This window comes from Jaculus jaculus, chromosome 14, assembly GCF_020740685.1.
Source record: "Jaculus jaculus isolate mJacJac1 chromosome 14, mJacJac1.mat.Y.cur, whole genome shotgun sequence".
In the NCBI taxonomy this organism is placed as follows: Eukaryota; Metazoa; Chordata; class Mammalia; order Rodentia; family Dipodidae; genus Jaculus; species Jaculus jaculus.
This window is the reverse complement of record NC_059115.1, coordinates 83,358,519-83,372,842: the sequence shown is the minus strand read 5'-3', so window position 1 is coordinate 83,372,842 and position 14,324 is coordinate 83,358,519. Positions and strand designations below refer to the sequence as shown.

General features: G+C 42.9%; 1 protein-coding gene across 1 annotated transcript in view; it reads right to left on the bottom strand.

Annotated features, from left to right (window-relative positions):
- The window catches only part of Arsb (arylsulfatase B), a 177,204-nt gene extending 163,684 nt beyond the window's left edge, over window positions 1–13,520 (bottom strand). The window contains exon 1 of the mRNA XM_004651448.2: window positions 13,101–13,520. Within this exon, the coding sequence (XP_004651505.2) occupies window positions 13,101–13,520 (420 nt within the window). The remainder of the gene's footprint in view (window positions 1–13,100) is intronic.
- Between the last annotated feature and the right edge of the window lie 804 nt (window positions 13,521–14,324).

Below are 14,324 nucleotides of genomic sequence, written 5' to 3'. Positions count from 1 at the left end.
TGCTCCCTATTTACCCTCATTTGAATATGCATCTTGTTTCAGCTGCAACCCTACGTGCTAAGGATGTTATTTCCAGAGAAAGAAAACCTTTGCCCTGAGCATACACATGCACGTGTGTACACACACACACACACACACACACACATTCCACTGTTAGCACTGTAAGTTTACTAACTGAACCTAGGCTCAAAAATTTCATAATAAATACTATTTGGCAACTGAGCAGGACAGGTAAAGATAATGTTTTATGGAATCCAAAAGCCCCAGTGAAGATAAACTCTCCGTGCCAATCTCTTTCAATGGAAATCGCATCCATCAGGCAGAGAACTAACTCTGATATCTAGAAAGCACTGCCAATGGATGTTCTGCAGTTTGGTTTTCCTAAGCCATGAGAGGCCAGCCAGGTGGTCAGCTGAAGTCGGCCTCCCTTCTCTACAATTATATGGAGCAGGGAATTTGTTCTCCTCAGTTCCTGAGAATTTATTTGACATGTCATTTTATGGCATTATTGGGAAGCAGGAGCCAAATGCTGGGTTACAGCCAAAAACGTATTTTTGGTCTATTCACATGCCACTTGAAGTTGGAAAGCTGTAGTGTGTTGAGAGGCAGTAAACAGGCAAATACCAAGCTGCTTCCCGTCTAGCACTTTAGCTCAGCATGGAACTATGGAGTCACCCCACGATGCATAGATAAGGCCATTGCAGGAAACAAACAGCAATCAAAAGAAGAAAGGAAGAGGGACTGACAGAAAGTAACAAACTATAAAGCAATTCTATCCTAATGCCCATCTTCAATGACCTGTGAATGTGAATGGAAAGGGTCCTATATGTAACATATGAAAGTCCCAAGAGGTGACCTTCCCATCTATCTTGAGTGGCTGTCTCTTTTTCACTAAATTGAATTCTCTTTCATAAACTACTACCTCTTAAGATTTCACTTGCCCATCAACGATTTGTTCTGCAATAGCAAAGGATATGCAGAACGAAGGGAGGACCTTACTTGTTTCTGGCTCTTTCCATGAGATAAGTGACAAGAAAAATCTTTATGTATTGATTGCACATAACAATTTATTGGGACTCATTGACAAGAGAAATCTTTATGTATGGATTGCACATAACAATTTTTTGGGACTCATCAGTAATTCTATCCTCTGTAGACCTGGAAGGTGTTTACAACACCATGAGTTTAAAGAGAAACAAGCAGCTCCCCTCTGTGGAGAGGAGGATGGCACCTCCCACATCAGAAACTCTTCCAGCCTCCCTTCCTGAGGTCCTACTGATTCACGGCTCATGACAGAGCTCTGCTATTCTCGTAAGAAGCTCTGCCAGGGGCTGAGGAACCACTGTAATACACACAGCAGTGAATACCATTCCTCTCCCACCCAAAACAGTAAGAGGGTAAGAGCAAAGCAGAAGAGAAGGTCCATGCAGCCCCCGGGGAGTGGTGCAAGATGAACCCAAACACTCCTTGGGCCTGTGTATTTGAACTGCACCGCCTGTGCTGCACTTGAGAATTCAGGGAAATGGGCAGGCAGCTTGGAGGAAAGCATCAGGACAATCATAGGACACGCAGGTGGCCCGCCAGGAGTTCAGAATTTCCAACCTGTGCTTTGGTCAGTCCCCTATACAGGAGGGCCCAACCTTTTGGCTTCTCTGGGCCTTACTGGACAGAGAATTGTCTTTGGCCACCATTAAATAGGTCTTAACCATGGCCAGGTAGGACTTGTACCACCTCTGGGTTTATTCGTTAGATAACCCCCGGAACAAATGGATAGTGGAAAATCAGCTCCCTCCCCGAGAAGCCCTCTGAAAAGCAATCAGCTGCCCAGGCTGCTGAAGCCAAGAACTACAGAACAAACATTATGTGTGTTAGGAGTCTGGCTTGGCCATCTGGCCTGGCCACTCAGCACTCGGGCTACAGAACTGGCCCATGTCACTGACAGTTTTAAGGGTCTATTTATCTTGGTGTTGATTAGTAAAGAGTATAAATTTCTGACTAAACCCACAAAGGGATGTTTGTAAAAAGAATAAACAAGACAGAAATTATTTCAATGGCTTCCTCTGTTTAAATTATAAATCCAACAGGAATTTATGATGAAAAGGAAAGAAAATATGATGAGCTAAAAACAAAGAATTCTTAATAAGATGGTATGATTAAGGGGGAAAAAAGGCAATAATGGCAATTACCAGAGAGGAACAGTGTATGCTCAACCTGATTCTTGAAATAACAAATCAATCCACCTACAACAACAAAAATCCCATAAACCAATTGGTCACATTCTATTCAGGCCCATACTTATTTCTTATTTCCTCATTTCCAATTTCCTGGGAGGTAAAAGATTTGAAAGATGAAATTATTCCTGTACAAATATCTTTAATACATGCAGAATAAGGTTTACAGTCTCCCTGCACTCCTTTAAACAATACCTCTTGGCTCTGGAGAGGCATAGGACGGACACTAGGCTTTGGCAGAATTAAGACTGCACCAGAACAAGTCACCCCCAAGGACCTTGGTGCTATAGCTGTGATAAGCATCCATGTGGGTCCTCCTGTTAGTCATCATGAAGCTGGCACATTCTCTCTCTCCTCCATAGTACAGGGATGGAGTACAGAGCCTATGACCTCTTGACGACAAGCTGCTCTGATCTCTGCTCCCTGGATGCATTGGCCAGAGTGTCCGGTGAACTCTCCCAAGTAGCGACACATGTCCTCCCCCAAGCCTTCTGCCTCCTGCTCTTTGCTTCACTGCTCACTTCAGAGTCCAAGACAGGCAGTAAATGGCAAGAGTCCACTGAGGCTGACGTCCTGCAAGAGGCTGAGGACAACCAGGAGGGCAATGGGGCGACCTTCAGACAGGGCTTGTCACCACATGCTCCTCGGCCACAACCCACAGGTCCTCCCTGCTGCAAAAGTCAAGAACTACCCTCCACAGTCCTGCACAACCTCTTCCTTGCGTTCTTCACCCAAGGCTCTGCTTCAGGGGTGAGGAAAAGGCCCAGAAGTGTCTCACCTGTTTATCAATGTGATTAAGAAAAATGTGGCTGGGTCCCTTAAGAATGAAAGCTGGGTGTCATCTTTCATCATACCTGTCCTCTGCCAAGGCTTAAAAAATTCTGATGGAGTGGCCTCCTCAGCCCCCCAGGGAAGAACAAGTTGAGTGACTACTCGTTTCCCTGGGAGAGAGCATTTCCACGAAGGCCTACCACTTTCGTTAACTTTTCTTATGGGTGTGTGTACCTGAATGTGTAATGTGTGTGGTGTGTGTGTGTGTGTGTGAGCACACACACAGCATAGTACATGTTTGGAGGATCAAGGACAACCTCAGGGTGGCTTTCCTCTCCTTCTACCTTCTTTTCTTAATGTTTTTAATTTTTTAAATTTATTAATTTTATTTATTTATTTGAGAGAGTGAGAAAGGGAAAGAGGCAGAGGGGGGAGAGAGAGAGAATGGGCATGCCAGGGCCTCTAGCCACTGCAAATGAACTCCAGACGCTGTGCGCCCCCTTGTGCATCTGGCTAACATGGGTCCTGGGGAATTGAACCAAGGTCCTTTGGCTTTGCAGACAAATGCCTTAACCACTAAGCCATCTCTCCAGAGCCTCCTTCTGCCTTCTTTGGAGACAGGTTCTTTTGCTCCTCGGGAGCTTCCAGAGTCTCCTGGCTCTAGCTGCGGCCAGGCGCACCAGGATCACAGCTGCTTGCACTACTCTTCGTCCGGCTTTACGTGGGTGCTGAGAACACCAGACTCTGCATGTGGCAGGTTTGCAAGCAAGCATCTGTAACCACTGATCCATCTCCCCAGCTGAATCTTCTTAATTTCTTTATAATTTATTTGCAAGCAGAGAGAGATGGAGAGACAGACAGAGAGAATGGGCATGCCAGGGCATCCAGCCTTGCAAATGAACTCCAGATGCATGCACCACTGCACATCTGGCTTTACATAGGCACTGGGGACTCAAACCCTGTTGTTAGGCTTTTCAAGCAAGGGCCTTAATCTCTGAGCCATCTCTCCAGCTCCTCTTTTTAATTTCTTAAAAGCAAGGAAATATTGCATGCCAACCCTAGGGGCGTGTGTGTGTGTGTGTGTGTGTGTGTGTGTGTGTGTGTGTGTGTTGTTGTGGTGGTGGTGGTGGTGGTGGTGGTGGTGGTTTTTAGTGCTGAAGAGGAAACCCAGTACCTTGTCCATGCTAGGCAGGCATTCAACCACAGGGCTACACTTTGAAGTGGCATCTTACTGGCCTTGCACTCTATGTACCCCAATCTGCCTTCAAACTCAAGATTTTCCTGCCTCAGACTCCCAAGTGGTAGGATTACAAGTGTGTGAAACCACACCCAGCTCAACCCTAGATGTTTAAGTTACTGAGTCCTCGAGCCTGAAGATTTCGCTCAGCAAGCACAGTGAGCAACTGCAGAGCAAGCCACATTTCAAGGTAAGGCTGACTCAAACATTCAGGAAGACAGACAGGCTTCCACTGTGTAAGAGGAGAGTGAAGAGGAAACGGCTCATGGAACAGACGGCAAAGTTAAGGATACAGAACTGGTCATGCCACAAGCAAATGTGTTGAGAGAAAAGGCAGTCAGAGCCCTGAAAAACAACAATAATGATATTGTAAATGTCCTCATGGAATTAACAATATAAACTATCTGAAAGAAAGGACCTCTTTTGGGGGGTGAGTGTTTCAAAAGTGGGACTGTGGCTTACTTTGAAATTTGGACCATTTTTATTATTACTAAAGTTATGGCTTCTTGTTGAATGAAAAACTAAAATGAAGGACACAGTGTCCTTTCAGGAAATTCTGAGTGTGTCTTTCTAGACAGGACAGACTCAAGACAGCCTAATAGAAAGCTATGCTGAAAACAGCCAATGACCATGAAAATGTATCCTGGGAATACAGTCATATAATCATTACTTTTATATTTGAAAATATCAATTTTTGGAATAGTATTTTAGAGTTCCTCATTTGAATTAAAATCAGTGTACAATGTCTATTAGTGAGGATGGAGAATTTTTATTCTAATATTTTTAATCCTGAGATTTAGCAAGGTAAAAATGAATGTAAAATCCATTTTATTATAGCCATAACAAGCCTCTAAGGGGTGCCAAGAAACTAATAAACATGGGCCACCTACGTGAAGAAGGGCTAGGACATAGGACAAAAAGAACTTTATCTTGAAAGTTTCCAAGATCTTGGCAAGGCTGCCTCTCTTCATTCAGGCTTCTGCCAATATTGCCTCCTTGGAGACACTTTCATGACTCACTTTCACTTTACTTTGTTTTATAACCTTTGTCACCATGACACTTAACTTCTCCTTATTTACTTGTTTATTTACCTGTATTTATTTCATTTCACTCTCAATCACTCCTTCCACTCACTTCAGCCCCAGCAGACCATAAGCACCTGGAGATTCCCAGAGTATAACACAATGCCTGGCAAAACTAATTGCTTATAAAACTTGTTGAATTAATGAATGAACAAATGAATGAATGAATATATCACACTTAATGGCAATAATTGAAAACTATAACAAAACACAGCTTCTAATCAATATTACACAAAAGGTTCCAGCCACAGCAGTTAGGCAGGAAAATAAGACATCTAAATTTGAAAGCAAAAAGGAAAACTATTTCTATTTGCAGATGACATGATCCATTAACACAGAAAACCCTAAAAATCATACACACACACACACACACACACACACACACACACTAGACCTAATAAGTTCAGTGAGGTTACATGATGACCGTTGTACAGACATCAGCTAAATTTCTACAAAATATCGATAAACAGTTGAAAATGAAAGTCAAGAATCAATTCTATTTATAATAGCATCAAAACTACTGAAATGATTAGAAATAGATGTTACCAATAAAGTACAAAATGTGTATAGTGAAAACTATAAAATATTGTTGAAAGAAATTAAAATTAAAGAATAAGCAGGGTGGGCTGGAGAGAAGTCTTGGCGATTAAGCACTTGCCTGTCAAGCCTAAGGACCCCAGTTCAAGGCTCGATTCCCCAGGACCCACATTAGCCAGACGCACACATCTGGAGTTCCTTTGCAGTAGCTAGAGGCCCTGGCGTGTCCATTCTGTATCTGTCTATCTGCCTCTTTCTCTCTCTGTCTGTCGCTATCAAATAAATAAATAAATAACAAAATATTTTTTTAAAAAAAAGAATTCAGGGCTAGAGAAATGGCTTAGAAGTAAAGATGGCTTAGACTACAAAGCCAAAGGACCTAGGTTTGATTCTCCAGGACCTACATAAGCCACATGCAAAAGGTGGTGCATATACCTGGAGTTTGTTTGTAGCTGCTAGTGGCCCTGGTGCACCCATTCTTTCTTTATCCTCCTACTTCTTTCTTTCTCACTCTCAAATAAATAAATAAATAAAAATGTAAAACTATTTCAAAAAGAATAAGCAGAAAAATATCACATGTCCAAAGTCTGGAAGACTTAGCATTGCTAAGGTTGTAATACTTTAAAATCAACCTGCTCATCAATGCAACTCCCATCAAAATTCCATGTGCCTTTTTTCAGACATGCTCATCCTAAAATTCACATAAAATCAAGGGACTCAGAATAGCCAAAACAATCTTGAAAAGACAAACAAAACTGGAAGATTCATACGTCCTAATTCTAATACCTACTATAAAGTTACAGCAATCAAGACAAAGTGGGTTCTGGTATCACGACAACCATAAAGATCAATAATAGAACTAAAAATCCAAAAGTAAACCTATATATTTATTGCCAATGGATTCTTGACAAGGGTCTGAGTGGAAGAACAGAAATTGTAGAACTCTTGGGGGGAAAAAAACATACTGGCTAATCTCTGTGATACTGGATTAGACAATTATATTTTAGATATGACACCAAAAGCAAAAGCAGTCAAAGAAAAATAAAGTGTATTCCATCAAAATTTAAAATTTTTGTCGTGTAGCAAAGGACACTAACAAGAAAGTAAAAACTGACCCATAGAATGGTAAAAATATCTATAAATTATATATCTGATTAAGGATTACTATTCAAAATACATAATAATATATAATCACTCTTAAAGTTCAACAATAAAATGACAAAGAATCCAATTAAAAAGTTAGCAAAGATCTAAGCATAGATTTCTTCAAAGAAGATTTTTAAAAAGGTCAATAATAAATGAAAACATTGCTCCACCTTATTAGTCATTAGGAAATACAAATCAAAACCTCAATCAGGGTTAGGAAGGCGGCTCAGCAGTTAAAAGAACTTGCTACGCAACCTGAGACTGCTTAATTCCCTAACACTGACATACGCAGCCAGGCATGGCCACATGTATCTACAACCTCCAGTCCTGCAGGTAGGTGGAGGGGACGGGAAGAGGACTGGAGAATGGCTGGGGTGAAAATGGCAACCTGAGTTGAGTGAGACTCTGTCTCAAGGAAACAGGCAGATGAGTGAAAAGAAAAGGACACCAACATTCTCCTCTGGCCTCCATACATACGGGCACAAGACACACGTGCACAGAATACACACGTCTGCACACATATAATACACTACACATGCATCACATCACACACCACACATACTAAACACACACCCCAAAAATTGTTTTAAAAAGCACTATGAGAGACAACACTTAATTTTGCCTAGGATAACTAGGTTATACTCAAAAAGACAGTAGAAAATGTTAGCAAGGGTGTTGTAGTAGTCAGCTCCACAATGCTGGGATGAGCATCTAACCAGACACAGTTTGTGAGAGGAAGGGATTTTTATTTCAGCTTATAGATCCAGGGGAAGTTTCACCAATAGCAGAAGAAGCTGGCCCCTTTCATAGATCCAAGCACAGAGGGAAACAACCACCAGCCAGCAAACACCAAAAAAAAAGCAACAAGTGGGCTGGAGAGATGGCTTGGTAGTTAAGATGTTTGCCTGCAAAGCCAAAGGACCCCAGTTCAATTCTCCAGGACCCACGTAAGCCAGATGCACAAGGGGGCACACACATCTGGAGTTCGTTTGCAGTGACTGGAGGCCCTGGCATGCTCATTCTCTCTCTCTCTCTCTCAAATAAATAAATAAAATATTTTTTAAAAGCAACAAGTAAAAACCCCAGCAAACAGGACCCCACCAGAGTTCACATTGCTCTGCACACCTTTGGGCTGGAATCAGATCCATGTTCAAACACAACCTTAGGGCTGGACTCCAAGATCTGACCAGAGACACCTCCTCCAGCTTGAGATGTAAGTTACAAGCTTAACTTTATCACCTGAGTCAAGGGGTAGGGGCATACATTCAAACTACCACGGATGGAAAGAAACTGAAACCTGCATACATTACTAGTGGAAATGGGAAATGGTACAGCTACCAAGAAAACAATTTCATAGTTCTTCAAAAAACCTAAATGCTAAAGTTGTTGTATGACCTAATATATCATTTCTGGGTATTAGCCCAAGAGAACTAAGATTACATGTTCATATAAAAACTTATACAGGGGTTGGGCATCGTGGCACACACCTCTAATCCCAGCACTCGGGAGGCAGAGATAGGAGGACTGCTATTAGTTTAAGGCCAGCCTGAGACAACACAATGAATTCCAGGTCAGCATGGGCTACAGTGAGACCCTACCTCAATAAAACAAACAATAGGGCTGGAGGAATGGCTTAGTAGTTAAAGGCATTTGCCTAAAAGCCAAAGGACCCAGGTTCGATTCCCTAGGACCCACATTAGCCAGATGTACAAGGGGGCACATGCATCTGGAGTTCGTCTGCAATAGCTGGAGGCCCTGGTGCACCCTCTCTCTCTCCCTCTTTCTGTCAAATAAATAAATTAAAATTAAATATTTAAAAAACAAACATACAAACAATAAAAACTTTATGCATGAATATTCACAACAGCAGCATTCATTATTCACAATAACCAAAAGTGGGGAAAACCTAATGTCTATCAACTGATGAACAGATAAAAAAAGGTGGTATACCCATACAACAGAATGTTATGGAGACATAGAAGGAATCAATACATGCTATAACATATACAAAAGGGTATTTGTTGCATGATTCTACTTATGTAAAATGTCCAAAATAAGAAAATCTAGAAAGAGATATTAGTGATTTCCAAGAACTGTTGGAGTAGAGGGATAGGGAGTATCTTCTATGGATTCTTTTGGGGAATGACAAAAATATTGGATGTACAACCTTGTGAATATATGTAAAAAACCACTAAACTGTATACTTTAAAATGGTGAATTTTGTAATGTGTGAATTATAACTTTGAAATGAGTGTAGGAAAATGTCCAGTATCCGATATAGCTAATGAAAATGTATGCTGGGTTAGATCAAAATTACAATTAAATAAAAAATACTTTTAAACCAAGAAAATTTCTTGTTTTTGAGAAACTTATTCTACAAATGTACAAAATGGCATTGTAGAAACTATTACTTCACCTCCTTGATAGATTAAAAGGCTTGAAAGAATGTTTATATCCATGCCCATTATTATGTGACTAGTTAAAACATGACATAGCAGAAAATTGTGCAGCCATAAAAATTAAGAAGGATGTTCTTTATATAACAATATGACTTCAAATGTCAAAAATACATGAGGTACAAAACAGTGTGATGAGCATATTGCCATTTGTATAAACAGATAAGAGTATTTGCTTGTATAGGCACAGGGTACTTTGGAAGGATTTTATAATTCCTATAAAATGGGAATTTGCCTATAAACATTGGAATTATATGCCTGAGGAGCACTGTGAGAGTGTTTGTGTGTGCACATGTGTCAATGTGTGTAGAGAGAAATTTTCAATGTTAAGCCCTTTTGTAAGCTTTGAGTTTTTAAACTTTGTAAATGTGTTTTCTATCTAAAATTTTAATAAAATAGATTTTTTAAATAATGAATGAATGAGTCTTAGAGCTCTGTAAAGAAGACTCCCTGACTGTAAGAAAGACCTGGATTCTATCTTTCCTGTCTGCAGCCCAGTCTCTCTTTTATCACCACCCCCTTCACTCAGGTTCTATTCCTCTTCCACCAAAGTGTGAGGGTTAAAAAGGTTAACTTATAAGGATTAAACAATTAACTATCTTAGTATAAAAAGCTGAATTCATGATCTTGTTTAATAAATTTCTAACAGTGGAACAATTAGCCCACATAACTTATAAAGAAGTTAGGCAAAATTAATCTTTCTACCAACAGATGGGGTGAGTGTGATAAGTCAAGTGAACTTCCCTAAGGACCTAGAAGACCTAGAGACAGACAAAATTAGGGCTGAAAAGAGCACCAGAGTTAAGCCCAACTCCTATATTTATTTAGGTGGAACTGATGTCCTATGAGGTCAGTTTGTCACCACCAAGACAGCAACCTGTCACTCATCATTTCTAACTTCTATGCAATACTTTTATAGGTCAAAAACTAACACTTGGGCTGAAGAGATGGCTCAACAGTCAAGGTGCTTGCCTGCAAAGTCTAATACCCTAATGACACATGCATCTGGAGTTCGTTTGCAGTGGCTAGAAGCCCTGGCACATACATATATCTCTCTATCTGTCTGTCTGTCTCTCTCTCCCCGCTTGCAAATAAAATAAATATTAAAAAACTAAACTTGGTATCTTGTGAAAGTACCAGAGTGTAGTCAATCTGGGCTTGTTTATCAGTTCCCTAGAGGCAATTATGGAATGGGCTTCTCTAAACATTAACTTATAACATGATTGCCAAGTTCAGAGACAAGACTCTTACATAGTCCTTTCAAGTTAATTTTGAAATAGTCAATTATTTTCTCATTTTATTATAATAAACTATGTATAATGAATGACTCCTTCAGAAATAAAATCTATTTTCATTTTACACTTCACACAGTCTTTAAACAGTTAAATTTTGTTTGTGTGTTTGTTTTTGAGGTAGGGTCTCACTCTGGCCCAGGCTGACCTGGAACTCACTATGTATCTCTGGGTGGCCTCAAACTCAAGGCAATCCTCCTACCTCTGCCTCCCAGGTGCTGGGATTAAAGGCGTGCACCACCACACCCAGCTTTTAATTTTTTTAACTGGGATATTTAAGAATGATTTGAATGTTCAAAAATAATAGAGAGGTTATTCAGCAACTATACAGGAGCTCTCCTGATGAGGAGGAAACATGGCAGAGCTACTTGGGCACTGATTCTGAAGCACTGATGCTTCCCATTTCCTGACCCATGGTTTCCTGGCCCGTAACCTTGTGCCTGTTTCTTAACCTCTTTACAACTCGGTTTTCTTGTTATAAAATAGGGATGCTAAAAGCAGTACTTATGTCATAGGAGTCTTGTAAAAATGATGCCCTGAACAGCACCAACATTAGTATCTAAAGGCAATGAGAGTCCTTAGCTCTCCAAGATGTCTTCCCACCTTTAATGGAGGATGCTTGCTAAACTACGGTAATTTCTAATGGCACTCTGAAAGAATATAATGGGAAGGGGGAAAGGGCAAGACAATGTTTGAGTCATCTACCTTAGCAGTTCTCTAAATGGTTTTGAAGTATCCAGCTTGTATCCTTCCTGCACGTCACCTCTGGGTACTGTAAAATAGCTGAGTATTTTCAAATGACTGGTAGTGGATGTTAAGACACAAAAGCAATCATTTCTATGAATGAATTTTTGCATTGTTGTATTTGCTTTCCTGTTCAAGTCTGTTGGAAGAGAGGACACTGAAGACATGAACAGCTCCACTGTTCTTTTTTTTTTTAATTTTATTTATTTATTTAATTGAGAGAGAGAGAGAATGAAGCAGAGAGGGGGAGAGAGAGAATGGACACACCAGGGCTTCCAGCCACTGCAAATGAACTGCAGACGCATGTGCCACCTTGTGCATCTGGCTTATGTGGGTCCTGGGAATCGAACCAAGGTCCTTTAGCTTTGCAGGCAAATGCATTAACCACTAAGCCATCTCTTCAGCTGTTCTTTTGCAATGTGAGTTCAGTTCTCTTCAGAGAAAATGCAGAACCTCAGGACAGACTTTGCCTTCCCTCCTCCTGTTTACTCACACAACGCTCTACTTCTACAGCGTCACAGAGACCTGCCTTAGACAGAGGACTCCGGGATCTAGCAGCCCTAGTACGTGCCCCTGGATGACCTGCTGGTGGTGGTGACAGGAACTATACTTTCTGTCTGTTGCAAACCTGGACTACAGATGTTGCTCAGTCTCTAAGCAAAATACTGTCTTCCCCGTTTGTAAGTCTTCAGATCTCTGCTGAAATCTTTATCACAAATGAAGAGTGAAGGTCTCTCTTCTCTCGGTTTTGGGACAACATGAGATTACGGGATGACCTCAAGGGTTATATGAACACATACCTGAAAGGGCAGGATTCAAGGATTTGACTCGCAACTAACCCAGTAAACTCAAAATATGTTCATTGAATAAACAGTATGTAGATAGAAAGTGGAGCACCCAACAATAAGCAGTATAAATTATTGTATTTAGTACAGTCTTAAATGCAACAGCACTTGTAAACAGGTCGAAGTTGGTCATATTGAAAGGGGAAATGTAATTTCATAGGCCTGGGATGACTAGGAGATGTAAGAATCTAAGGTTACCGTTTTCTAGCTGTGTAATCCCTAACTTGTGAAATGTAGTGGGCAAACTGTTTTTCTCACCTGTTTAAGGAAAGGGGGAGGGAGGACTCAACAACCTCATGGGCTGCTGAACAAGTAAGTTTAAAGACAGTAAGGCAGAAAGCATGTTTAGCCTAGTCTTAGCCACCTAACGTGACCCACTGCGCATGGAAGGTGCATGCAGCTTATTCACCCTCAGACGTTCCTGAAGAGAAGCTATACTGACGGCATAAAGCGGATGATCAGACAGGTTCCGTGTACGGTCCGATCTGAGAGGAATAGCAGCGCCTCAAGAAAAAAAAAATCCATCTGCATAACTTGGGAAGCTGAGAACTTGGACCACGTCCTTCCGGCCAGGGCGGCGCGCGGCCGCTGTCCTCGTCTCCCCACCGCCGCCGCCTCCCGCGCGGCCCCCTTTTCCCAGAAGCCCCTTCGCCGGGACCCCGGCTGCCCACAGCCAGCGGGGGGCGCCAGCGTGCGGGCTCGCGCCGACGGAGGCCGAGAGCGCCCAGTTCCCGGCGGGCAGGCGCCGGCCCGGCCTACCTGGTAGCGGCCGGTGAGCAGCTGGCTGCGCGAGGGCGTGCACAGCGGCTGCGTGTAGTAGTTGTCCAGCAGCACGCCGCCCGCCGCCAGCGCGTCCAGGTGCGGCGTGCGGATGTGCGAGCCGTGGAAGCCCACGTCATTCCAGCCCAGGTCGTCGGCCAGCACGAGCACCACGTGCGGTGGCCGCTCGAGGCGGGCGCCCCGGGCGGGCGGCGCGAGCAGCAGCAGCAGCAGCAGCAGCAGCGCGGGTGGCGGCTGCAGCCAGGGGCCCATCCTCCACGCCGAGCCGCGGCGCAGAACTGGGAGTGCCCGGCCGGCCGCGCTGCGCCCCGCCCCGGCTGCTGGGAGGCCCGCACTTGGAGCCAGCCGCCCGCGGGCGCCCGGAGCGGCGGGGAGGAGCCACGGGAACCCCCGCGGCATCCAGAAGCCTGCACACTTCCCCTTAGCTCACCGAGCGTTTGCACAGCGTCTCATGAAACCCCTCCGCAGCCCTGGCAGCTAGGCATCATAATTAGCGCCTTTTAAAGATCTTTTCCAGAAGAGACTAGTAATTGTGGGCACCCCTGGCTCCAGGTCCTGAGCTATGTGTACGCTGTTTTAACTAGCGAGTCATTTCTAGTTTCAAGGGCCCAGCTTGGGACAGGTGGGTAGACAGAAGTGTGATGAAGTGTTTCAGTTTATTTGTGAGTAGGGTGCACCCATGAAGCCACTTCCTCCTCACTAACCAACAGGGAGCCACACACACACATATGCATTGTCCAACTGACTGCACAGGGCCTTTTTAACGATTTTTTTAAATTAGATATGGACATATTTAGAATGTAAATAATAGATGTTGGTATCATCCTTTCCCTCCTCACTGCCCCTTTTATGAAGAGGCCTTCCTCCTTGGGATGCAGGTCAACTCCATGGGTATTGTGGGTCATGCATTATGGGGGGGAGAGACGATGTCTCCGCAGTGTCCCAACTTGTGGCTCTAACAATCTTTCCACCCGCTCTTCCGCAAAATTCCCTGAGCCATACTGGAAGCATTTTAAGTCTACTTCAGTGATGAGCACTTTGGAGCCTCTGGATCTCTGGTTTGGTAGGTGTAGAGTGTCCTCAGCATCTAGCTCCATCACCCTTGTGCTGATAACAGATTCACTAAGAAAGCAGCACTCTTGCTCATTTCCCCCACTCCTCTGTGGTTTCATCTGGGGCCTGGAGTGTAATGGGTGGTTTATC